Below are 25,812 nucleotides of genomic sequence, written 5' to 3' on the forward strand. Positions count from 1 at the left end.
GTCCCTCACTGTGTACACGCTCACACGTCCCTCACCGTGTACATCTCTCCGTGTCCCTCACTGTGTACACGCTCACACGTCCCTCACCGTGTACATCTCGCCGTGTCCCTCACTGTGTACACGCTCACACGTCCCTCACCGTGTACATCTCTCCGTGTCCCTCACTGTGTACACGCTCACACGTCCCTCACCGTGTACATCTCTCCGTGTCCCTCACTGTGTACACACTCACACGTCCCTCACTGTGTACATCTCTCCGTGTCCCTCACTGTGTACACTCACACGTCCCTCACCGTGTACATCTCTCCGTGTCCCTCACTGTGTACACACTCACACGTCCCTCACCGTGTACATCTCTCCGTGTCCCTCACTGTGCACACGCTCGCACGTCCCTCACCGTGTACATCTCTCCGTGTCCCTCACTGTGCACACGCTCACACGTCCCTCACCGTGTACATCTCTCCGTGTCCCTCACTGTGTACACGCTCACACGTCCCTCACCGTGTACATCTCTCCGTGTCCCTCACTGTGTACACGCTCACACGTCCCTCACCGTGTACATCTCTCCGTGTCCCTCACTGTGGACACGCTCACACGTCCCTCACCGTGTACATCTCTCCGTGTCCCTCACTGTGTACACGCTCACACGTCCCTCACCGTGTACATCTCTCCGTGTCCCTCACTGTGTACACGCTCACACGTCCCTCACCGTGTACATCTCTCCGTGTCCCTCACTGTGTACACGCTCACACGTCCCTCACCGTGTACATCTCTCCGTGTCCCTCACTGTGTACACGCTCACATGTCCCTCACCGTGTACATCTCTCCGTGTCCCTCACTGTGTACACGCTCACACGTCCCTCACCGTGTACATCTCTCCGTGTCCCTCACTGTGTACATGCTCACACGTCCCTCACTGTGTACATCTCTCCGTGTCCCTCACTGTGTACACGCTCACACGTCCCTCACCGTGTACATCTCTCCGTGTCCCTCACTGTGTACACACTCACGTGTCCCTCACCGTGTACATCCCTCCGTGTCCCTCACTGTGTACACGCTCACACGTCCCTCACTGTGTACATCTCTCCGTGTCCCTCACTGTGTACACGCTCACACGTCCCTCACCGTGTACATCTCTCCGTGTCCCTCACTGTGTACACACTCACACGTCCCTCACTGTGTACATCTCTCCGTGTCCCTCACTGTGTACACGCTCACACGTCCCTCACTGTGTACATCTCTCCGTGTCCCTCACTGTGTACACACTCACACGTCCCTCACCGTGTACATCTCTCCGTGTCCCTCACTGTGTACACGCTCACACGTCCCTCACTGTGTACATCTCTCCATGTCCCCCAATGTGTACACACTCACACGTCCCTCACTGTGTGCATCTCTCCGTGTCCCTCACTGTGTACACACTCACACGTCCCTCACTGTGTACATCTCTCCGTGTCCCTCACTGTGTACACGCTCACACGTCCCTCACCGTGTACATCTCTCCGTGTCCCTCACTGTGTACACACTCACACGTCCCTCACTGTGTACATCTCTCCGTGTCCCTCACTGTGTACACTCACACGTCCATCACCTTGTACATCTCTCCGTGTCCCTCACTGTGTACACGCTCACACGTCCCTCACTGTGTACATCTCTCCGTGTCCCTCGCTGTGTACACGCTCACACGTCCCTCACTGTGTACATCTCTCCGTGTCCCTCACTGTGTACACACTCACACGTCCCTCACTGTGTACATCTCTCCATGTCCCCCAATGTGTACACGCTCACACGTCCCTCACTGTGTACATCTCTCTGTGTCCCTCCCTGTGTACACGCTCACACGTCCCTCACTGTGTACATCTCTCCGTGTCCCTCACTGTGTACACGCTCACACGTCCCTCACTGTGTACATCTCTCCGTGTCCCTCACTGTGTACACGCTCACACGTCCCTCACCGTGTACATCTCTCCGTCTCCCTCACTGTGTACACACTCACACGTCCCTCACCGTGTACATCTCTCCGTGTCCCTCACTGTGTACACACTCACACGTCCCTCACCGTGTACATCTCTCCGTGTCCCCCAATGTGTACACGCTCACACGTCCCTCACCGTGTACATCTCTCCGTGTCCCTCACTGTGTACACACTCACACGTCCCTCACCGTGTACATCTCTCCATGTCCCCCAATGTGTACACGCTCACACGTCCCTCACCGTGTACATCTCTCCGTGTCCCTCACTGTGTACACACTCACACGTCCCTCATTGTGTACATCTCTCCGTGTCCCTCACTGTGTACACTCACACGTCCATCACCTTGTACATCTCTCCGTGTCCCTCACTGTGTACACGCTCACACGTCCCTCACTGTGTACATCTCTCCGTGTCCCTCAGTGTGTACACGCTCACACGTCCCTCACCGTGTACATCTCTCCGTGTCCCTCACTGTGTACACACTCACACGTCCCTCACTGTGTACATCTCTCCGTGTCCCTCACTGTGTACACTCACACGTCCATCACCTTGTACATCTCTCCGTGTCCCTCACTGTGTACACGCTCACACGTCCCTCACTGTGTACATCTCTCCGTGTCCCTCAGTGTGTACACGCTCACACGTCCCTCACCGTGTACATCTCTCCGTGTCCCTCACTGTGTACACACTCACACGTCCCTCACTGTGTACATCTCTCCGTGTCCCTCACTGTGTACACACTCACACGTCCCTCACTGTGTACATCTCTCCGTCTCCCTCACTGTGTACACGCTCACACGTCCCTCACTGTGTACATCTCTCCGTGTCCCTCACTGTGTACATCTCTCCGTGTCCCTCACTGTGTACCCACTCACACGTCCATCACCGTGTACATCTCTCCGTGTCCCTCACTGTGTACACGCTCACACGTCCCTCACCGTGTACATCTCTCCGTGTCCCTCACTGTGTACATCTCTCCGTGTCCCTCACTGTGTACACACTCACACGTCCCTCACCGTGTACATCTCTCTGTGTCCCTCACTGTGTACACGCTCACATGTCCCTCACTGTGTACACACTCACACGTCCCTCACTGTGTACATCTCTCCGTGTCCCTCAGTGTACATCTCTCCGTGTCCCTCACTGTGTACACGCTCACACGTCCCTCACCGTGTACATCTCTCCGTGTCCCTCACTGTGTACACGCTCACACGTCCCTCACCGTGTACATCTCGCCGTGTCCCTCACTGTGTACACGCTCACACGTCCCTCACCGTGTACATCTCTCCGTGTCCCTCACTGTGTACACGCTCACACGTCCCTCACCGTGTACATCTCTCCGTGTCCCTCACTGTGTACACACTCACACGTCCCTCACTGTGTACATCTCTCCGTGTCCCTCACTGTGTACACTCACACGTCCCTCACCGTGTACATCTCTCCGTGTCCCTCACTGTGTACACACTCACACGTCCCTCACCGTGTACATCTCTCCGTGTCCCTCACTGTGCACACGCTCGCACGTCCCTCACCGTGTACATCTCTCCGTGTCCCTCACTGTGCACACGCTCACACGTCCCTCACCGTGTACATCTCTCCGTGTCCCTCACTGTGTACACGCTCACACGTCCCTCACCGTGTACATCTCTCCGTGTCCCTCACTGTGTACACGCTCACACGTCCCTCACCGTGTACATCTCTCCGTGTCCCTCACTGTGGACACGCTCACACGTCCCTCACCGTGTACATCTCTCCGTGTCCCTCACTGTGTACACGCTCACACGTCCCTCACCGTGTACATCTCTCCGTGTCCCTCACTGTGTACACGCTCACACGTCCCTCACCGTGTACATCTCTCCGTGTCCCTCACTGTGTACACGCTCACACGTCCCTCACCGTGTACATCTCTCCGTGTCCCTCACTGTGTACACGCTCACATGTCCCTCACCGTGTACATCTCTCCGTGTCCCTCACTGTGTACACGCTCACACGTCCCTCACCGTGTACATCTCTCCGTGTCCCTCACTGTGTACATGCTCACACGTCCCTCACTGTGTACATCTCTCCGTGTCCCTCACTGTGTACACGCTCACACGTCCCTCACCGTGTACATCTCTCCGTGTCCCTCACTGTGTACACACTCACGTGTCCCTCACCGTGTACATCCCTCCGTGTCCCTCACTGTGTACACGCTCACACGTCCCTCACTGTGTACATCTCTCCGTGTCCCTCACTGTGTACACGCTCACACGTCCCTCACCGTGTACATCTCTCCGTGTCCCTCACTGTGTACACACTCACACGTCCCTCACTGTGTACATCTCTCCGTGTCCCTCACTGTGTACACGCTCACACGTCCCTCACTGTGTACATCTCTCCGTGTCCCTCACTGTGTACACACTCACACGTCCCTCACCGTGTACATCTCTCCGTGTCCCTCACTGTGTACACGCTCACACGTCCCTCACTGTGTACATCTCTCCATGTCCCCCAATGTGTACACACTCACACGTCCCTCACTGTGTGCATCTCTCCGTGTCCCTCACTGTGTACACACTCACACGTCCCTCACTGTGTACATCTCTCCGTGTCCCTCACTGTGTACACGCTCACACGTCCCTCACCGTGTACATCTCTCCGTGTCCCTCACTGTGTACACACTCACACGTCCCTCACTGTGTACATCTCTCCGTGTCCCTCACTGTGTACACTCACACGTCCATCACCTTGTACATCTCTCCGTGTCCCTCACTGTGTACACGCTCACACGTCCCTCACTGTGTACATCTCTCCGTGTCCCTCGCTGTGTACACGCTCACACGTCCCTCACTGTGTACATCTCTCCGTGTCCCTCACTGTGTACACACTCACACGTCCCTCACTGTGTACATCTCTCCATGTCCCCCAATGTGTACACGCTCACACGTCCCTCACTGTGTACATCTCTCTGTGTCCCTCCCTGTGTACACGCTCACACGTCCCTCACTGTGTACATCTCTCCGTGTCCCTCACTGTGTACACGCTCACACGTCCCTCACTGTGTACATCTCTCCGTGTCCCTCACTGTGTACACGCTCACACGTCCCTCACCGTGTACATCTCTCCGTCTCCCTCACTGTGTACACACTCACACGTCCCTCACCGTGTACATCTCTCCGTGTCCCTCACTGTGTACACACTCACACGTCCCTCACCGTGTACATCTCTCCGTGTCCCCCAATGTGTACACGCTCACACGTCCCTCACCGTGTACATCTCTCCGTGTCCCTCACTGTGTACACACTCACACGTCCCTCACCGTGTACATCTCTCCATGTCCCCCAATGTGTACACGCTCACACGTCCCTCACCGTGTACATCTCTCCGTGTCCCTCACTGTGTACACACTCACACGTCCCTCATTGTGTACATCTCTCCGTGTCCCTCACTGTGTACACTCACACGTCCATCACCTTGTACATCTCTCCGTGTCCCTCACTGTGTACACGCTCACACGTCCCTCACTGTGTACATCTCTCCGTGTCCCTCAGTGTGTACACGCTCACACGTCCCTCACCGTGTACATCTCTCCGTGTCCCTCACTGTGTACACACTCACACGTCCCTCACTGTGTACATCTCTCCGTGTCCCTCACTGTGTACACACTCACACGTCCCTCACTGTGTACATCTCTCCGTCTCCCTCACTGTGTACACGCTCACACGTCCCTCACTGTGTACATCTCTCCGTGTCCCTCACTGTGTACATCTCTCCGTGTCCCTCACTGTGTACCCACTCACACGTCCATCACCGTGTACATCTCTCCGTGTCCCTCACTGTGTACACGCTCACACGTCCCTCACTGTGTACATCTCTCCGTGTCCCTCGCTGTGTACACGCTCACACGTCCCTCACCGTGTACATCTCTCCGTGTCCCTCACTGTGTACACACTCACACGTCCCTCACTGTGTACATCTCTCCATGTCCCCCAATGTGTACACACTCACACGTCCCTCACTGTGTACATCTCTCTGTGTCCCTCCCTGTGTACACGCTCACACGTCCCTCACTGTGTACATCTCTCCGTGTCCCTCACTGTGTACACGCTCACACATCCCTCACTGTGTACATCTCTCCGTGTCCCTCACTGTGTACACGCTCACACGTCCCTCACCGTGTACATCTCTCCGTCTCCCTCACAGTGTACACACTCACACGTCCCTCACCGTGTACATCTCTCCGTGTCCCTCACTGTGTACGCACTCACACGTCCCTCACTGTGTACATCTCTCCGTGTCCCCCAATGTGTACACGCTCACACGTCCCTCACCGTGTACATCTCTCCGTGTCCCTCACTGTGTACACACTCACACGTCCCTCACCGTGTACATCTCTCCATGTCCCCCAATGTGTACACGCTCACACGTCCCTCACTGTGTACATCTCTCCGTGTCCCTCACTGTGTACACACTCACACGTCCCTCACTGTGTACATCTCTCCGTGTCCCTCACTGTGTACACACTCACACGTCCCTCACCGTGTACATCTCTCCGTGTCCCTCACTGTGTACACGCTCACACGTCCCTCACTGTGTACATCTCTCCATGTCCCCCAATGTGTACATGCTCACACGTCCCTCACCGTGTACATCTCTCCGTGTCCCTCACTGTGTACACACTCACACGTCCCTCACTGTGTACATCTCTCCGTGTCCCTCACTGTGTACACGCTCACACGTCCCTCACCGTGTACATCTCTCCGTGTCCCTCACTGTGTACACGCTCACACGCCCCTCACCGTGTCCATCTCTCCGTGTCCCTCACTGTGTACACACTCACACGTCCCTCACCGTGTACATCTCTCCGTGTCCCTCACTGTGTACACACTCACACGTCCCTCACTGTGTACATCTCTCCGTGTCCCTCACTGTGTACACACTCACACGTCCCTCACTGTGTACACACTCACTGTGTACATCTACCTTCAGCTGGTCCATGGTGTCAGTACCCATTGGGCCCGACATTGGCACATGCAGCAGCTAGAGAAGAGCAGAATCAGATTGAATCCTGCCACCTCCTCCTTCAGTCCAGCCTCCTGCCCCCCTCAGTCAGGTCTTGGGGACACTGCAATCTCTCCCTCCAGTGCACATGCACACACCGCACTAACCAGGGGCAGCCTGCACCATAACCTGGGAATAAATGCCAGCTTGCAGTGAACCACCTCCAGTCTGTATCAGTCACTGTAAATATTCAGTATGGTAAGGGCATGTGCTGTGATGTAATAAAGGTGTCAAGACAAATTTAACCAAACCAGGCAGGTGCAGCGATAGGAGTGAGTAATCACACACACAGACACACACAGAATGCACAGACACAGAATGGCACACACAGACACACACACACACACAGACACACACACACACACAGACACACACACACACACAGACACACACACACACAGAATGCACAGACACAGAATGGCACACACAGACACGCACACACACACACACAATGGCACACGCACACACACACAAAATGGCACACACACACATACACACACACACATGCTCAGAATGGTACACACGCTCAGAATGGTACACACACACACATACACACACATGCTCAGAATGGTACACACGCTCAGAATGGTACACACACAGAATGGTATACGCACGCACGCGCACACATGCTCAGAATGGTACACACAGACACAGAATGGTACACACACACACATACATTCACCACCTTCCTCGATGCACAGACTTAAAAATCTGTCAATCGATCCATCATTCCTGTGCCCTCTCCCTGAAAGACTCTCCTTATTCCCACACCCCCTCTTTGGGAGGCCTCCCTCCTCCCTCGGTACAGGCGCAATTCATTGGCAATCACTTTGGACGCTGCAGAATTTCCCTCCCTGCAGCGTGAAGAGTTGGGGCTGAATCTGCGGCCAGGTTTCCAGCCGGTGGGGCTCAGAGTTTAGTCACGGCGATGGCGGGCGCAGCACTCCCGAGACTGGCGCTCACCTTGAACACAAACTCCTCCATCTTCTCCATGGCGTGATGAGCCTGCAGCGGCAGCGTCAGCACTCGGACATGGTCCACCGCCACCTCTTCCTCCTCTTCCCTCTGTCCCAGCGCAGCCTGATCCTCCGCACTGCCAGTGCAGTCCTGTGGAGAAAGGGCAGAAAAAGCCCATCAGAGGAGGGGTGGCCTGCCTCGACCCAGCAACGGAAAGCGTTGCATCTCAAATCCGTACCACTCAGGATTATCACTGCACTGACTGTCTGTTTTCACACAGACTTATCAGGACAGACAATAAGTCACCAGATAGGGGTACTGTAGGAAGGCCAATCATATCCAGAGAGGAAACATCCCGGGATACATCTGTATAGTACAGGTAACTTGGTTTCTGTGCCGCACTCAGGGCCGTGTGGATAGATATAATACTTCAGAAGCACGAGAGATTATCTCATTCAAACGTATAAAATTCTTACTGGGATTGACAGTGTAAAGTCTGTGGGTTGTTTAGTTAATTAATGCACAGACTCCAAGAGTAACTTAAAACAGGACTTTACTATTCGAAGGTCAGGGCGAATCTGCCAAATAATCCTGACACAGCACTTATATACCGGTGTGGTCACCGTCGGTATTACAGTATACAGAAGCCAACAAAGTCGTGCCACACCTAAAATAGTTCTCTTAAAGGTGAACGGTTACATACAATGGTTTTCTTAAAGGTAGACGGAGACATACACTACAATCCTCCCTTTTTAGCTTACAACATACTTAGTCCCCCATTAAACATAACATATATTCAACTTCATGTAAAACAATTCACAGGTATAATCTATGCGGGAAACAGTTTACAGATTCAGTCTCTGCGGGAACAGTTCACAGATTCAGTCTCTGGTCTTGACTCGGTCCGAACAACATCTCTGTGGTGTAGCCGGTTCACATTGCTAGCGTGACTCATCCAATAGTCTTTCCCTTGACTTAACAGCTTGAACTTCCGTCCTGCTGAACCAGCAGTGCTGACTTTTACAAACAGCTGGACTGCCTTGGTAATTTTTCCTACTTGCCAACTGATTTGGCTCCCTTCGTAGGGCCCACGTACATGATCTGGTAGAAGTGATAATGATTTAGATGGTTATCACTTTCTGCTTCGTCTTTTTCTTTTCTGCTTCTTGGAGACTCTCGGGGCTCCCTTATCCGCTGCCAGCTGTAGCGCCACCATCTCTCTATGTTCCTTAGACTTTAAGTGCTTCATCCTGATTTCTGCACTTTGGGAGTTTTCATCACAAGCTGGGCAGACCAAGTCCTCGTAATATTCCGTGTCACTCAACAGGTCCTGGTAATATTCGGTGCCGTCCTGAACTAGTCTAGCGGGAGGGCCTGCTACTTCTTCCTTACCCAACCGGACGTTAGCCGACTGTTGTTCCCTCCCTAGACATCTTTCCTGAAGAGACTTCTTCATGCGTTCATATTCATCCCGCTCTTCCTGGGTTTCCTGCCAATCCTTCACTAATGACCTCATTTGTGATTCCAATACTTCCCCTTCCATCGGGGATTGATTGATCGGGCTATTCAATCCTTCTACTGGAGCAGCTGTTTCAACATTCTGTAGTTCACATTGACGTGATTCAGCGTACTTTCGACAGCCCCGTAAAATCTGTGTTGCAACCTCAACTATTCCCCAAACTTTTGAGAGCTCCGAACCCCTTCCCTTTGAAGATTGAAGCTCGTGTTCAAATGGTTCCCCTTGCAGAGTCTTGTCTCTCAGCATATGAAGGAGTTGGCTGACCGTTAACTCTTCCACGGGGACCCTGTGGATCAGAGTCTTCTCCATTTCATCCACCTTTTCCTCCAATGCTTTCACCTTTTTTTCCTCTTGTACTTTGGCTTTAAGCGCTCGGAGAAGTTGCGCCTTGATGCTCTCTAGCTCATGTTCAGGGGCCATTCTTACAGTCTCTGTGTTTCTTACAGTTGCCTTTTCTTCCACTGAAAGAATTCCCAGTTGAATCTGTTCTTCAAGTTGTTGAACCTCGGTCATTGCCGCCTCATATTTGTCTTGGGTTTCCTTCAATATTTTTATGAGTTCTTGGACATCTTGATTTTCATGTTCTGCCATGTCTTTCACCTCTAATTTCTCATCTATGGATGGAACTTCTACCGATGAGTCTGTCTTGGCCTTGAGCTCATCAAGAATTTCCTGCAGCCTTTGGACTTCTTGCTCATGTTCAACCTTTAGTTGCTCATATGCTTCCACTGAAACTAGCTTTTCGGAGGTTGCCGAGTTAACCCCCTCCAGGATTGTAGCCTGGGCCTGTTCATACTGTTCCTTCAACTTCTCAAACTCTGCTTGTAAGGAGTCGTAGAGAAGAACTGGAATAAAATCCTGGCTTCCTGAAGATTCCTCTTCATTTGCTTCTTTCTGCAAATATTCTAACTCCTGAACATCATAAGGGAGATGTGATCGGTAATTGGTCACGATGGCTCTATGGTCGCTCTCTGCTTGAGCGAGCTGCTTCTGTTGTCTTTCCAGATTCTCCCATTCGGTGTCATAGAACTTTTTCATTGTTTTCATCTCTTGTACGAGACGGTAACTCAATTGTTCTACTTGTTGTCGTGATTTGAAATAAAGTTGAGTCCGAGCTCGGTGTTCTTCCGTCATGGATATGTCCTTAAACTGAACAGACTCAGAATTCTCTGTCAAACTATGTTGTCGTTGTTCGGTGGAGATCTGTTCTGAAACTTTGTTCTTCTCTGAAGCATAAGCCTTTCTGCATGCCTTCGTTTTTCCAACCTTAGTCGGCAAGTCCATTTTAGCCTTGTCTTTCACATTTGGGTTGGTCTTATCGTCATCCGATTCAGAATCTGAGCTGATTGTCTGCACCGAGTCCTCACTCGTTATGGCTTTTAGATAGTGCCATTCCATGTCTATTTTCTTGATCCACTCCCGTCCTAGAAGTGGTGGTCCTCCCTCATGTAGTACGTATAAGTTCATTCGTGGGTGTTCTTTACCCCTATCTCTCACCTTGACTCTTATCTTTCCCATGGGGTATACTTTATGCCCCGTGTATGTCTGCAATACGAACTTGGTATCTCTTAAGGGTATATGTGAGAATAGCCGGTGGTAATCCCTTCGATTTATGACTGATAGAGCTGATCCAGTGTCCAACTCCATTTTCACTTGGACTCCAGCTATTTTTAGCATGACCCAGATAGTTTGTAGGTCAGCTTCCTTACTCACATTGTGAATTCTCAGACTACCCAGCTCCTGGCCGTTTGGGTCTGAGTCCGAATTCTGTTCATCTGAACTCTTCTCAGCCACCTTGTGTACCTTGTTGTACTTTTCCTGTGATGGCTTCCTTTGGCTGTTGGTCCTTTGGTTGTTGGTCTTCTTCCCTGACCGGCATACCTTAGCTATGTGACCCAGTTTGCCACATTTCCTACATTCCTGGTTCTTAAACCAGCATTGGTTCTGGTCGTGTGTTGTCTTCCCACAACGATAGCATTTTGTTGTTGTCGAGGTAATTTGATCCACATTGAGTGCCGCTGTCTTTAGCTGCATTTCCGCAGTTCCCTTCGCTGCGGCTTCGTGCGATGCTGCAATAAGGACAGCCCTGTCAAGTGTAAGGTTGTTCTCTTCGAGTAGTTGCTTTTGCGTTCCTTCCTTTGCCAATCCGCACACGAACTTGTCTCGCAATGCCTCTGTCAGATTCCCTCCAAACTGGCAGTATTTCGCTAGTCTACGCAGTTCGACCAAGTATTCTGCGTTGCTTTCGTCTTTCCGTTGCGTTCTCGCATAGAATTTGAATCGTTCCGCCAACATCAACAGTGTGGGGTTCAAGTGATCCTTCAGAACAGCCACAATATCATCGAAAGTCTGATCCGCCGGTTTAGCCGGTGATAGTAGATGCTTCAAGAGCCCGTATGTCTTCGCGCCCATCGAGTTTAGCAAGGTTATAGCTTTGTCATCTTCTTCTATTTTATTGGCCTCACAATAGATCTCAATGCGTTCCACATACGTGGCCCAGTCTTCTACCTCGGAATTAAAATCGTTGATGTTACCACGCTTAGGCATCTTCCTCTCTTCCTGATAAACACCACGAATTATTTCTTTAAAATTTTTTTTTTCTTTCAAGATGGCGGTTCCCGCGAAAATGGCGGTTTCCCGCGCTTATCTTCTCTCCCCGCCCACTTCAATGGCAGTTCCCCGCTTCTGTCTTCTTCCCCGCCTAATGGCGGCTTCCCGCGTTTCTTCCCTGGCGGGAGGGGTACACTTTCCCCACAGGCGACGGCCGCTGGCTTTCAGGTTCACAGCCTGCGCGTCGGCTTCAGTGCTTTCCCTTTTCTCGGCAGGGCAACCGGCGCTGGGTACACCCCGTTGACGGCGAACAGTTTCAGCCGCTGGCTGGCTCTCGCTCAGTTCCCCTTGCTCGGGCTCTGTCTCTCTCCCGCTCGCTCGGCTCTACCGGCGCTGGGTACACCCCGTTGACGGAGAACAGTTTCAGCCGCTGGACTGGCTCTCGCTCAGTCTCCCTTGCTCGGGCTCTGTCTCTCTCCCGCTCGCTCGGCTCTACCGGCGCTGGGTACACCCCGTTGACGGAGAACAGTTTCAGCCGCTGGACTGGCTCTCGCTCAGTCTCCCTTGGTCGGCTCTGCCTCTCCCGCTCGCTCGGCTCCCAATCGCGCCTCCCAGCCCTCTCGCAGTCCGGTGCTTCCTTCCCCGGCTGCGGCTGAGTTATCTCTTCCCGCGCCTACGTTCCCGGTCGCAGCGCTTCGTGGCTTCGGTCGCTGCCCGGCCTTTTTCGCCGGTCGCGGTCTAGCTGTCTCACGACGCCGTTGCGTCCCCCAGCCTGTCTGTACCGCGGCTTCATTGCTCCACGCTACCCCAGTCTCAGCGCCTCTGGACCCGACTTCTGTCCGGCTCCTTTCCCCCTCGACCGTGGTCGAGTGCACCGCCCTTATCCTCCGGCTATTCTTTTTACTTTCCCTTACTCACAGTCACCGTGGCCGCCTTGCTTCTCGTGCTGATCGGCTCACTCCTCACCGTGGCAGAAGGGACACTCAGTGCCTGTTGCTGATGGAAGTCTTTGTCTCTAAATTCTTCCTCCTTTCTAGTTCTGCAGCCTCGAGTTTTTTCCCAGCAGAACGACGAGGGCGGTTGCCTCTTCTCGACGCTCGTTAACTGCTTCGGACGTATTGTTGCCGCAGGGTACGATCGGACTCGTCGCCACTGTAAAGTCTCTGGGTTGTTTAGTTAATTAATGCACAGACTCCAAGAGTAACTTAAAACAGGACTTTACTATTCGAAGGTCAGGGCGAATCTGCCAAATAATCCTGACACAGCACTTATATACCGGTGTGGTCACCGTCGGTATTACAGTATACAGAAGCCAACAAAGTCGTGCCACACCTAAAATAGTTCTCTTAAAGGTGAACGGTTACATACAATGGTTTTCTTAAAGGTAGACGGAGACATACACTACAGACAGGGTAGATGTTGGGAGGATGTTTCCCTCGGCTGGAGAGTCGAGGACTAGGGGTCGGCCATTTAGGACATAGAAACATGGAAGATAGGAGCAGGAGTAGGCCATTCGGCCCCTCGAGCCTGCTCCGCCATTCAATGAGATCACGGCTGATCATCCAAATTCAGTACCCTGTCCCTGCCTTCTCCCCATATCCCTTGATCCCTTTAGCCTCAAGAAATATATCCAACTCCTTCTTGAATATATTTAATGAATTGGCCTCCACTGCCTTGTGTGGTAGAGAATTCCACAGGTTCACCACTCTCTGGGTGAAGAAATCCCTCCTCATCTCTGTCCTAAATGGCTTCCCTTATCCTTAGACTGTGACCCCTGGTTCTGGACTCCCCCGCCATCGGGAACATCCTTCCTGCATCTAGGACTGAGATGAGGAGGAATTTCTTCACTCAGAGGGCGGTGAATCTTTGGAATTCTCTGCCCCAGAGGGCTGTGGAGGCTCAGTCGTTGAGTATATTCAAGGCTGAGATCGAGAGATTTTTGGACTCTCGGGGAATCGAGGGATCGGGCGGAAAAGTGGAGTTGAGGTCGATGATCAGCCGTGATCTCATTGAATGGCGGAGCAGGCTCGAGGGGCCGAATGGCCGACTCCTGCTCCTATTTATGTTGTCAATACTGCAGCACGCTGATATCGCACTGTAACAGGGGATCGTGCTCCCATTTAGACACACACACAGCACCCACAGGGCACGGGAGGTGCTATATTCAGGAAGAGAGATTTGCAACAATTACTCACACATTTCAGGCGCTCCTCCCCGTCTTGTAACAGGCCAAGGGCAGCACATTCCGGCTCCCTCTGGCCTCTCCTGCTCTTAGAAGTTGCCCAGGTGCCCAGGTGGGCCGGGCTGGTGGTGAACATGGCGAGAGCACGGTAGCGAGGTCGGGCTGCTTGGACCCAGACGCAGGCTTTACTCTTCAAACTGTCCAGGAACGTCCTTCCCTCCTGGCCTCATCGCGTCTTCTGTAAGGGAGCATGAATCGGCAGTCAGAGTGTCAGTCACTCACTCGCTCCGTCAATGGGTGAACATTACCTGATGCCCCTCCCCAGGTGAGATTTACCCGACGCCCCTCCCTAGGTGAGCTTCACCCGATGCCCCTCCCCAGGTGAGCTTTACCCGATGCCCCCTCCCCAGGTGAGCTTTACCTGATGCCACTCCCCAGGTGAGCTTTACCCGATGCCCCCTCCCCAGGTGAGCTTTACCTGATGCCCCTCCCCAGGTGAGCTTTAGCCGATGCCCCCTCCCCAGGTGAGCTTTACCCGATGCCCCCTCCCCAGGTGAGCTTTACCCGATGCCTCTCCCCAGGTGAGCTTTACCCGATGCCCCCTCCCCAGGTGAGCTTTACCCGATGCCCCGCCCCAGGTGAGCTTTACCCGATGCCCCTCCCCAGGTGAGCTTTACCCGACGCCCCTCCCCAGGTGAGCTTTACCCGATGCCCCCTCCCCAGGTGAGCTTTACCCGATGCCCCGCCCCAGGTGAGCTTTACCCGATGCCCCTCCCCAGGTGAGCTTTACACGATGCCCCTCCCCAGGTGAACATTACCCGATGCCCCCTCCCCAGGTGAGCTTTACCCGATGCCCCTCCCCAGGTGAGCTTTACCCGATGCCCCTCCCCAGGTGAGCTTTACCTGATGCCCCTCCCCAGGTGAGCTTTACCCGATGCCCCTCCCCAGGTGAGCTTTACCCGATGCCCCTCCCCAGGTGAGCTTTACCCGATGTTTCCTCCCCAGGTGAGCTTTACCCGATGCCCCCTCCCCAGGTGAGCTTTACCCAATGCCCCTCCCCAGGTGAGCTTTACCCGACGCTCCTCCCCAGGTGAGCTTTACCCGACGCCCCTCCCCAGGTGAGCTTTACCCGACACCCCTCCCCAGGTGAGCTTTACCCGATGCCCCTCCCCAGGTGAGATTTACCTGATGCCCCTCCCCAGGTGAGCTTTACCCGATGCCCCTCCCCAGGTGAGCTTTACCCGATGCCCCTCCCCAGGTGAGCTTTACCCGATGCCCCTCCCCAGGTGAGCTTTACCTGATGCCCCTCCCCAGGTGAGCTTTACCTGATGCCCCTCCCCAGGTGAGCTTTACCTGATGCCCCCTCCCCAGGTGAGCTTTACCCGACGCCCCTCCCCAGGTGAGCTTTACCCGATGCCCCTCCCCAGGTGAGCTTTACCCGATCCCCCTCCCCAGGTGAGCTTTACCCGATGCCCCTCCCCAGGTGAGCTTTGCCCGATGCCCCTCCCCAGGTCAGCTTTACCCGATGCCCCTCCCCAGGTGAGCTTTACCCGATCCCCCTCCCCAGGTGAGCTTTACCCGATGCCCCTCCCCAGGTGAGCTTTGCCCGATGCCCCTCCCCAGGTCAGCTTTACCCGACACCCCTCCCCAGGTCAGCTTTACCTGATGCCCCCTCCCCAAGTGAGCTTTACCCGACGCTCCTCCCCAGGTGAGCTTTACCCGACGCCCCTCCCCAGGTGAGCATTACCTGATGCCCCTCCCCAGGTGAGCTTTACCTGATGCCCCTCCCCAGGTGAGCTTTACCTGATGCCCCCTCCCCAGGTGAGCTTTACCCGATGCCCCCTCCCCAGGTGAGCTTTGCCCGATGCCCCTCCCCAGGTCAGCTTTACCCGATGCCCCCTCCCCAGGTGAGCTTTACCCGATTCCCCCCCCAGGTGAGCTTTACCTGATGCCCCTCCCCAGGTGAGCTTTACCTGATGCCCCCTCCCCAAGTGAGCTTTACCCGATGCCCCTCCCCAGGTGAGCTTTCCCAATGCCCCTCCCCAGGTGAGCTTTACCCGATTCCCCCCCCAGGTGAGCTTTACCCGATGCCCCCTCCCCAGGTGAGCTTTACCCGATGCCCCTCCCCAGGTGAGCTTTACCCGATTCCCCCCCCCAGGTGAGCTTTACCCGATGCCCCCTCCCCAGGGAGCTTTCCCGATGCCCCTCCCCAGGTGAGCTTTACCTGACCCCCCTCCCCAGGTGAGCTTTACCCGATGCCCCTCCCCAGGTGAGCTTTACCCGATCCCCCTCCCCAGGTGAGCTTTACCCGATCCCCCTCCCCAGGTGAGCTTTGCCCGATGCCCCTCCCCAGGTCAGCTTTACCCGATGCCCCTCCCCAGGTGAGCTTTGCCCGATGCCCCTCCCCAGGTCAGCTTTACCCGACACCCCTCCCCAGGTCAGCTTTACCTGATGCCCCCTCCCCAAGTGAGCTTTACCCGACGCTCCTCCCCAGGTGAGCTTTACCCGACGCCCCTCCCCAGGTGAGCATTACCTGATGCCCCTCCCCAGGTGAGCTTTACCCGATGCCCCTCCCCAGGTGAGCTTTACCTGATGCCCCCTCCCCAAGTGAGCTTTACCCGATGCCCCTCCCCAGGTGAGCTTTCCCAATGCCCCTCCCCAGGTGAGCTTTACCCGATTCCCCCCCCAGGTGAGCTTTACCCGATGCCCCCTCCCCAGGTGAGCTTTACCCGATGCCCCTCCCCAGGTGAGCTTTACCCGATTCCCCCCCCCAGGTGAGCTTTACCCGATGCCCCCTCCCCAGGGAGCTTTCCCGATGCCCCTCCCCAGGTGAGCTTTACCTGACCCCCCTCCCCAGGTGAGCTTTACCCGATGCCCCTCCCCAGGTGAGCTTTACCCGATGCCCCTCCCCAGGTGAGCTTTACCCGATGCCCCTCCCCAGGTGAGCTTTACCCGATGCCCCTCCCCAGGTGAGCTTTACCCGATGCCCCCTCCCCAAGTGAGCTTTACCCGATGCCCCTCCCCAGGTGACCTTTACCCAATGCTCCTCCCCCAGGTGAGCTTTACCCGATGCCCCTCCCCAGGTGAGCTTTACCCAATGCCCCTCCCCAGGTGAGCTTTACCCGATGCCCCTCCCCAGGTGAGCATTACCCGATGCCCCCTCCCCAGGTGAGCTTTACCTGATGCCCCTCCCCAGGTGAGCTTTACCCGATGCCCCCTCCCCAGGTGAGCTTTACCTGATGCCCTCTCCCCAAGTGAGCTTTACCCGATGCCCCTCCCCAGGTGAGCTTTACCCGACGCCCCTCCCCAGGTGAGCTTTACCCGATGCCCCCTCCCCAGGTGAGCTTTACCCGATGCCCCCTCCCCAGGTGAGCTTTACCCGACGGCCCCTCCCCAGGTGAGCTTTACCCGATGCCCCTCCCCAGGTGAGCTTTACCCGATTCCCCTCCCCAGGTGACCTTTACCCGATGCCCCCTCCCCAGGTGAGCTTTACCTGATGCCCCTCCCCAGGTGAGCTTTACCCGATGCCCCCTGCCCAGGTGAGCTTTACCTGATGCCCCTCCCCAGGTGAGCTTTACCCGATGCCTCTCCCCAGGTGAGCTTTACCCGATGCCCCTCCCCAGGTGAGCTTTACCCGATGCCCCCTCCCCAGGTGAGCTTTACCTGATGCCCCTCCCCAGGTGAGCTTTACCCGATGCCCCCTCCCCAGGTGAGCTTTACCTGATGCCCCTCCCCAGGTGAGCTTTACCCGATGCCCCTCCCCAGGTGAGCTTTACCCGATGCCCCTCCCCAGGTGAGCTTTACCCGATGCCCCTCCCCAGGTGAGCTTTACCCGACGCCCCTCCCCAGGTGAGCTTTACCCGACGCCCCTCCCCAGGTGAGCTTTACCCGATGCCTCTCCCCAGGTGAGCTTTACCCGATGCCCCTCCCCAGGTGAGCATTCCCGACGCCCCTCCCCAGGTGAGCTTTACCCGATGCCCCCTCCCCAGGTGAGCTTTGCCCGACGCCCCTCCCCAGGTGAGCATTACCTGATGCCCCCTCCCCAGGTGAGCATTACCTGATGCCCCCTCCCCAGGTGAGCTTTACCCGATGCCCCTCCCCAGGTGAACTTTACCCGATGCCCCCTCCCCAGGTGAGCTTTACCCGATGCCCCCTCCCCAGGTGAGCTTTACCTGATGCCCCCTCCCCAGGTGAGCTTTACCCGACGCCCCTCCCCAGGTGAGCTTTACCCGATGCCCCCTCCCCAGGTGAGCTTTAGCCGATGCGCCCTCCCCAGGTGAGCTTTACCCAATGCCCCTCCCCAGGTGAGCTTTACCCGATGCCCCTCCCCAGGTGAGCTTTACCCGATGCCCCCTCCCCGTTGAGCTTTACCCGATGCCCCTCCCCAGGTGAGCTTTACCCGATGCCCCCTCCCCAGGTGAGCTTTACCCGATGTTGCCTCCCCAGGTGAGCTTTACCCGATGCCCCGCCCCAGGTGAGCTTTACCCGATGCCCCTCCCCAGCTGAACATTACCCGATGCCCCCTCCCCAGGTGAGCTTTACCCGATGCCCCTCCCCAGGTGAGCTTTACCCGATGCCCCTCCCCAGGTGAGCTTTACCCGATGCCCCTCCCCAGGTGAGCTTCACCCGATGCCCCCTCCCTAGGTGAGCTTTACCTGATGCCCCTCCCCAGGTGAGCTTTACCCGATGCCCCCTCCCCAGGTGAGGTTTACCCGATGCCCCTCCCCAGGTGAGCTTCACCCGATGCCCCTCCCCAGGTGAGCTTTACCCGATGCCCCTCCCCAGGTGAGCTTTACCCGATGCCCCCTCCCCAGGTGAGCTTTACCCGATGCCCCTCCCCAGGTGAGCTTTACCCAATCCCCCTCCCCCAGGTGAGCTTTACCCGATGCCCCTCCCCAGGTGAGCTTTACCCGATGCCCCCTCCCTAGGTGAGCTTTACCTGATGCCCCTCCCCAGGTGAGCTTTACCCGATGCCCCTCCCCAGGTGAGCTTTACCCGATGCCCCCTCCCCAGGTGAGCTTTACCTGATGCCCCTCCCCAGGTGAGCTTTACCTGATGCCCCCGCCCCAGGTGAGCTTTACCCGATGTTTCCTCCCCAGGTGAGCTTTACCCGATGCCCCTCCCCAGGTGAGCTTTACCCGATGCCCCCTCCCCAAGTGAGCTTTACCCGATGCCCCTCCCCAGGTGAGCTTTACCCGATGCCCCTCCCCAAGTGAGCTTTACCCGATGCCCCCTCCCCAGGTGAGCTTTACCCGACGCCGCTCCCCAAGTGAGCTTTACCCGATGCCCCTCCCCAGGTGAGTTTTACCCGATGCCCCTCCCCAGGTGAGCTTTACCCGATGCCCCTCCCCAGTTGAGCTTTACCCGATGTTTCCTCCCTAGGTGAGCTTTACCCGATGCCCCTCCCCAGGTGAGCTTTACCCGATGCTCCTCCCCAGGTGAGCTTTACCCGATGCCCCCTCCCCAGGTGAGCTTTCCCCGACGCCCCTCCCCAGGTGAGCTTTACCCGACGCCCCTCCCCAGGTGAGCTTTACCCGATGCCCCATCCCCAGGTGAGCTTTACCCGATGCCCCATCCCCAGGTGAGCTTTACCTGATGCCCCTCCCCAGGTGAGCTTTACCCGATGCCCCCTCCCCAGGTGAGCTTTACCTGATGCCCCCTCCCCAAGTGAGCTTTACCCGATGCCCCTCCCCAGGTGAGCTTTACCCGATGCCCCTCCCCATGTGTGCTTTACCCGACGCCGCTCCCCAAGTGAGCTTTACCCGATGCCCCCTCCCTAGGTGAGCTTTACCTGATGCCCCTACCCAGGTGAGCTTTACCTGACGCCCCTCCCCCAGGTGAGCTTTACCTGATGCCCCTCCCCCAGGTGAGATTTACCCGATGCCCCCTCCCCAGGTGAGCTTTACCCGATGTTTCCTCCCGAGGTGATCTTTACCCGATGCCCCTCCCCAGGTGAGCTTTACCCGATGCCCCTCCCCAGTTGAGCTTTACCCGATGTTTCCTCCCCAGGTGAGCTTTACCCGATGCCCCTCCCCAGGTGAGCTTTACCCGATGCTCCTCCCCAGGTGAGCTTTACCCGATGCTCCTCCCCAGGTGAGCTTTACCCGATGCCCCTCCCCAGGTGAGCTTTACCCGATGCCCCCTCCCCAGGTTAGCTTTAACCGATGCCCCTCCCCAGGTGAGCTTTACCCGACGCCCCTCCCCAGGTGAGCTTTACCCAATGCCCCATCCCCAGGTGAACTTTACCTGATGCCCCTCCCCAGGTGAGCTTTACCCGATGCCCCCTCCCCAGGTGAGCTTTACCTGATGCCCCCTCCCCAGGTGAGCTTTTCCCGATGCCCCTCCCCAGGTGAGCTTTACCCGATTCCCCCTCCCCAGGTGACCTTTACCTGATGCCCCTCCCCAGGTGAGCTTTACCCGCTGCCCCTCCCCAGGTGAGCTTTACCCGATGCCCCCTCCCCAGGTGAGCTTTACCCGATGTTTCCTCCCCAGGTGAGCTTTACCCGATGCCCCTCCCCAGGTGAGCTTTACCCGATGCCCCTCCCCAGTTGAGCTTTACCCGATGTTTCCTCCCCAGGTGACCTTTACCTGATGCCCCTCCCCAGGTGAGCTTTACCCGCTGCCCCTCCCCAGGTGAGCTTTACCCGATTCCCCTCCCCAGGTGAGCTTTACCCGATGCCCCTCCCCAGGTGAGCTTTACCCGACGCCCCCTCCCCAGGTGAGCTTTACCCGATGCCCCCTCCCCAGGTGAGCTTTACCCGATGCCCCTCTCCAGGTGAGCTTTACCTGACGCCCCTCCCCAGGTGAGCTTTACCCGACGCCCCTCCCCAGGTGAGCTTTACCTGACGCCCCTCCCCAGGTGAGCTTTACCCAATGCCCCCTCCCCAGGTGAGCTTTACCCGATGCCCCCTCCCCAGGTGAGCATTACCTGACGCCCCTCCCCAGCTGAGCTTTACCCAATGCCCCCTCCCCAGGTGAGCTTTACCCGTTGCCCCTCCCCAGTTGAGCTTTACCTGACGCCCCCTCCCCAGGTGAGCTTTACCCGATGCCCCCTCCCCAAGTGAGCTTTACCCGAAGCCCCGCCCAAGGTGAGCTTTACACGATGCCCCCTCCCCAGGTGAGCTTTACCCGATGCCCCCTCCCCAGGTGAGCTTTACCCGATGCCCCTCCCCAGGTGAGCTTTACCCGACGGCCCCTCCCCAGGTGAGCTTTACCCGACGCCCCCTCCCCAGGTAAACATTACCCGATGCCCCTCCCCAGGTGAGCTTTACCCGACGCCCCTCCCCAGGTAAACATTGCCCGATGCCCCTCCCCAGGTGAGATTTACCCGATCCCCTTCCCCAGGTGAGCTTTACCTGATGCCCTCTCCCGAGGTGAACATTACCCGATCCCCCTCCCCAGGTGAGCTTTACCCGATGCCCCTCCCCAGGTGAGCTTTACCCGATGCCCCCTCCCCCAGGTGAGCTTTACCCGATGCCCCTCCCCAGGTGAGCTTTACCCGATGCCCCTCCCCAGGTGAGCTTTACCCGATGCCCCTCCCCAGGTGAGCTTTACCCGATGCCTCTCCCCAGGTGAGCTTTACCTGAAGCCCCCTCCCCAGGTGAACATTACCCGATGCCCCTCCCCAGGTGAGCTTTACCCGATCCCCCTCCCCAGGTGAGCTTTTCCCGATGCCCCTCCCCAGGTGAGCTTCACCCGATGCCCCCTCCCCAGGTGAGCTTTACCCAATACCCCTCCCCAGGTGAGCTTTACCCGATGCCCCTCCCCAGGTGAGCTTTACCCGATGCTCCTCCCCAGGCGAGCTTTACCCGGTGCCCCCTCCCCAGGTGAGCTTTACCCGACGCCCCTCCCCAGGTGAGCTTTACCCGACGCCCCTCCCCAGGTGAGCTTTACCCGACACCCCTCCCCAGGTGAGCTTTACCCGATGCCCCATCCCCAGGTGATCTTTACCTGATGCCCCTCCCCAGGTGAGCTTTACCCGATGCCCCCTCCCCAGGTGAGCTTTACCCGATGCCCCTCCCGAGGTGAGCTTTACCCGATGCCCCTCCCGAGGTGACCTTTACCCAATGCCCCCTCCCCAGGTGAGCTTTACCCGATGCCCCTCCCCAGGTGAGCTTTACCCAATCCCCCTCCCCCAGGTGAGCTTTACCCGATGCCCCTCCCCAGGCGAGCTTTACCCAGTGCCCCCTCCCCAGGTGAGCTTTACCCGATGCCCCATCCCCAGGTGATCTTTACCCGATGCCCCTCCCGAGGTGAGCTTTACCCAATGCCCCCTCCCCAGGTGAGCTTTACCCGATGCCCCTCCCCAGGTGAGCTTTACCTGACCCCCCTCCCCAGGTGAGCTTTACCCGATGCCCCTCCCCAGGTGAGCTTTACCCGATGCCCCTCCCCAGGTGAGCTTTACCCGACGCCCCTCCCCAGGTGAGCTTTACCCGATGCCCCCTCCCCAGGTGAGCTATACCCGATGCCCACTCCCCAGGTGAGCTTTACCTGACGCCCCTCCCCAGCTGAGCTTTACCCGATGTTTCCTCCCCAGGTGAGCTTTACCCGATGCTCCTCCCCAGGTGAGCTTTACCCGATGCCCGCTCCCCAGGTGAGCTTTACCCGACGCCCCCTCCCCAGGTGAGCTTTACCTGACGCCCCTCCCCAGGTGAGCTTTACCCGATGTTTCCTCCCCAGGTGAGCATTACCCGACGCCCCTCCCCAGGTGAGCTTTACCCGATGCCCAATCCCCAGGTGATCTTTACCTGATGCCCCTCCCCAGGTGAGCTTTACCTGATGCCCCCTCCCCAGGTGAGCTTTACCCGATGCCCCCTCCCCAGGTGAGCTTTACCCGATGCCCCCTCCCCAGGTGAGCTTTACACAATGCCCAATCCCCAGGTGAGCTTTACACGATGCCCCTCCCCAGGTGAGCTTTACCCGACGCCCCTCCCCAGGTGAGCTTTACCCGATGCCCCCTCCCCAGGTGAGCTGTACCTGACGCCCCTCCCCAGGTGAGCTTTACCCAATGCCACCTCCCCAGGTGAGCTTTACCCGATGCCCCCTCCCCAGGTGAGCTTTACCCGATGCCCCTCCCCAAGTGAGCTTTACCCGACGCCCCTCCCCAGGTGAGCTTTACCTGAATCCCCTCCCCAGGTGAGCTTTCCCCGACGCCCCTCCCCAGGTGAGCTTTACCTGACGCCCCTCCCCAGGTGAGCTTTACCCAATGCCCCCTCCCCAGGTGAGCTTTACCCGTTGCCCCTCCCCAGGTGAGCTTTATCCGATTCCCCCTCCCCAGGTGAGCTTTACCTGACGCCCCTCCCCAGGTGAGCTTTACCCGATGCCCCCTCCCCAGGTGAGCTTTACCCGATGCCCCCTCCCCAGGTGAGCTTTACCCGATGCCCCTCCCCAGGTGAGCTTTACCCGATTCCCCCTCCCCAGGTGAGCTTTACCCGATGCCCCTCCCCAGGTGAGCTTTACCCGATGCCCCTCCCCAGGTGAGCTTTACCCGACGCCCCCTCCCCACGTGAGCTTTACCCGACGCCCTCTCCCGAGGTGAACATTACCCGATGCCCCTCCCCTGGTGAGCTTTACCTGATGCCCCCTCCCCAGGTGAACATTACCTGATGCCCCTCCCCAGGTGAGCTTTACCCGATACCCCTCCCCAGGTGAGCTTTACCCGATGCCCCTCCCGAGGTGAGCTTTACCCAATGCCCCCTCCAAAGGTGAGCTTTACCCGATGCCCCTCCCCAGGTGAGCTTTACCTGACGCCCCTCCCCAGGTGAGCTTTACCCGATGTTTCCTCCCCAGGTGAGCTTTACCCGATGCCCCACCCCAGGTGAGCTTCACCCGATGCCCCTCCCCAGGTGAGCTTTACCCGACGCCCCTCCCCAGGTGAGCTTTACCCGATGCCCCCTCCCCAGGTGAGCTTTACCCGATGCCCCCTCCCCAGGTGAGCTTTACCCGATGCCCCCTCCCCAGGTGAGCTTTACCTGACGCCCCTCCCCAGGTGAGCTTTACCTGACGCCCCTCCCCAGGTGAGCTTTACCCAATGCCCCCTCCCCAGGTGAACATTACCAGATGCCCCTCCCCAGGTGAGCTTTACCTGATGCCCCTCCCCAGGTGATCTTCACCCGACGCCCCTCCCCAGGTGAGCTTTACCCGACGCCCCTCCCCAGGTGAGCTTTACCCGATGCCCCTCCCCAGGTGAGCTTTACCCGACGCCCCTCCCCAGGTGAGCTTTACCCGATGCCCCTCCCCAGGTGAGCTTTACCCGATGCCCCTCCCCAGGTGAGCTTTACCCGATGCCCCCTCCCCAGGTGAGCTATACCCGATGCCCCCTCCCCAGGTGAGCTTTACCCGATGCCCCCTCCCCAGGTGAGCTTTACCCGATGCCCCACCCCAGGTGAGCTTTACCCGATGCCCCTCCCCAGGTGAGCTTTACCCGATGCCCCTCCCCAGGTGAGCTTTACCCGATGCCCCCTCCCCAGGTGAGCTATACCCGATGCCCCCTCCCCAGGTGAGCTTTACCCGATGCCCCCTGCCCAGGTGAGATTTACCCGATGCCTCTCCCCAGGTGAGCTTTACCCGACGCCCCTCCCCAGGTGAGCTTTACCCGATGCCCCCTCCCCAGGTGAGCTTTACCCGATGCCCCCTCCCCAGGTGAGCTTTACCCGATGCCCCTCCCCAGGTGAGCTTTACCCGATGCCCCGCCCCCTAGCCATGGCCCCTCCCCCCAGTAATGGCCACGCCCCCTTGCCATGGCCCCGTCCCCTCCACGCCCACAAGAACGTCTCCGCCCCTTCTAACTCGCTATTGGCTGCAGGCCGGTCAATCACTCCAAGTCCCGCCCCCTCCCCACCCGCCATTGGTTGGAACCCGTGGGTGAAAGGCGTAAGCCGGCACCTGATTGGATGGAGTTGCTGTCAATCATCTGCCCGCAGGTAACGGGGGGGGGGGGGGGGGGGAAGTGCACTGGGAATGGGTGAAGAGCCGGGGCCTTACCGAGGCGGATCCGGTGCCCGCAGCCGGCGGCCGAGAGCCCGCAGCCCGAGGCCCGCCTCAAACACGCACCTCAACTCTCGCCAGTGCGGCTCCGACCAATCAGCCGGCGGCGCTTCCCCTTGACGGACGCCGCGCCGACCAATCGCCGACCGGCCCTCCCGCCTAGCGACAGGCGAGTTATCCAATCGGCGAGCGGTAGCGGCGGAGGGGGGGCGGGGCTTCGAAAACGGTTCCCAAACAACAAACGCGCGCCGCCCAATCAGAAGCGAGGACTCGGCTAACGGACAGGCGCCTCCGCCAATGGCTGCGGCACAGCGGGGCGGGACCGAGCCTCCGGTTGGCCAACAAGGACAGTGAGCTGAGAGGGGGCGGGATCATGTCACGTCCGTCCAATCAAAAACCAAACTAGATAATGGGGGCGGGACCGCGCTGTTACTGACGGGTGTGACAGCCAATAGCGGGGCGAGCAGGCAAAATTAGGTCATTTAACAGGGTCCTCATTGGCAGAAGAAGCAGAAAATGGGCGTGTCCATCATTGGGTCAGGGGCGCGTCCCCATTGGGTCAGGGCCGTGTCCAACATTGGGTCAGGGGCGCGTCCATCATTG

General features: G+C 57.5%; 1 protein-coding gene across 2 annotated transcripts in view; it reads right to left on the reverse strand.

The window, feature by feature from the left end:
* The window catches only part of LOC147086640 (adiponectin receptor protein 1-like), a 66,842-nt gene extending 41,494 nt beyond the window's left edge, over positions 1–25,348 (reverse strand). Inside the window, exons 1-3 of one of the 2 annotated variants that reach the window (XM_085978779.1) lie at positions 25,207–25,348; positions 14,237–14,461; positions 7,979–8,122 (exon numbers count right to left, since the gene is read on the reverse strand). In XM_085978779.1, the coding sequence (XP_085834905.1) occupies positions 7,979–8,122; positions 14,237–14,359 (267 nt within the window). In that variant the 5' untranslated portion in view covers positions 14,360–14,461; positions 25,207–25,348. The other variant, XM_085978780.1, reaches the window with a different exon arrangement.
* Between the last annotated feature and the right edge of the window lie 464 nt (positions 25,349–25,812).

The sequence above is a fragment of the Somniosus microcephalus genome, unplaced genomic scaffold, assembly GCF_052327205.1.
Source record: "Somniosus microcephalus isolate GS21.2 unplaced genomic scaffold, FLI_Smic_1.0 unresolved_chr7, whole genome shotgun sequence".
NCBI classification, from domain to species: domain Eukaryota; kingdom Metazoa; phylum Chordata; class Chondrichthyes; order Squaliformes; family Somniosidae; genus Somniosus; species Somniosus microcephalus.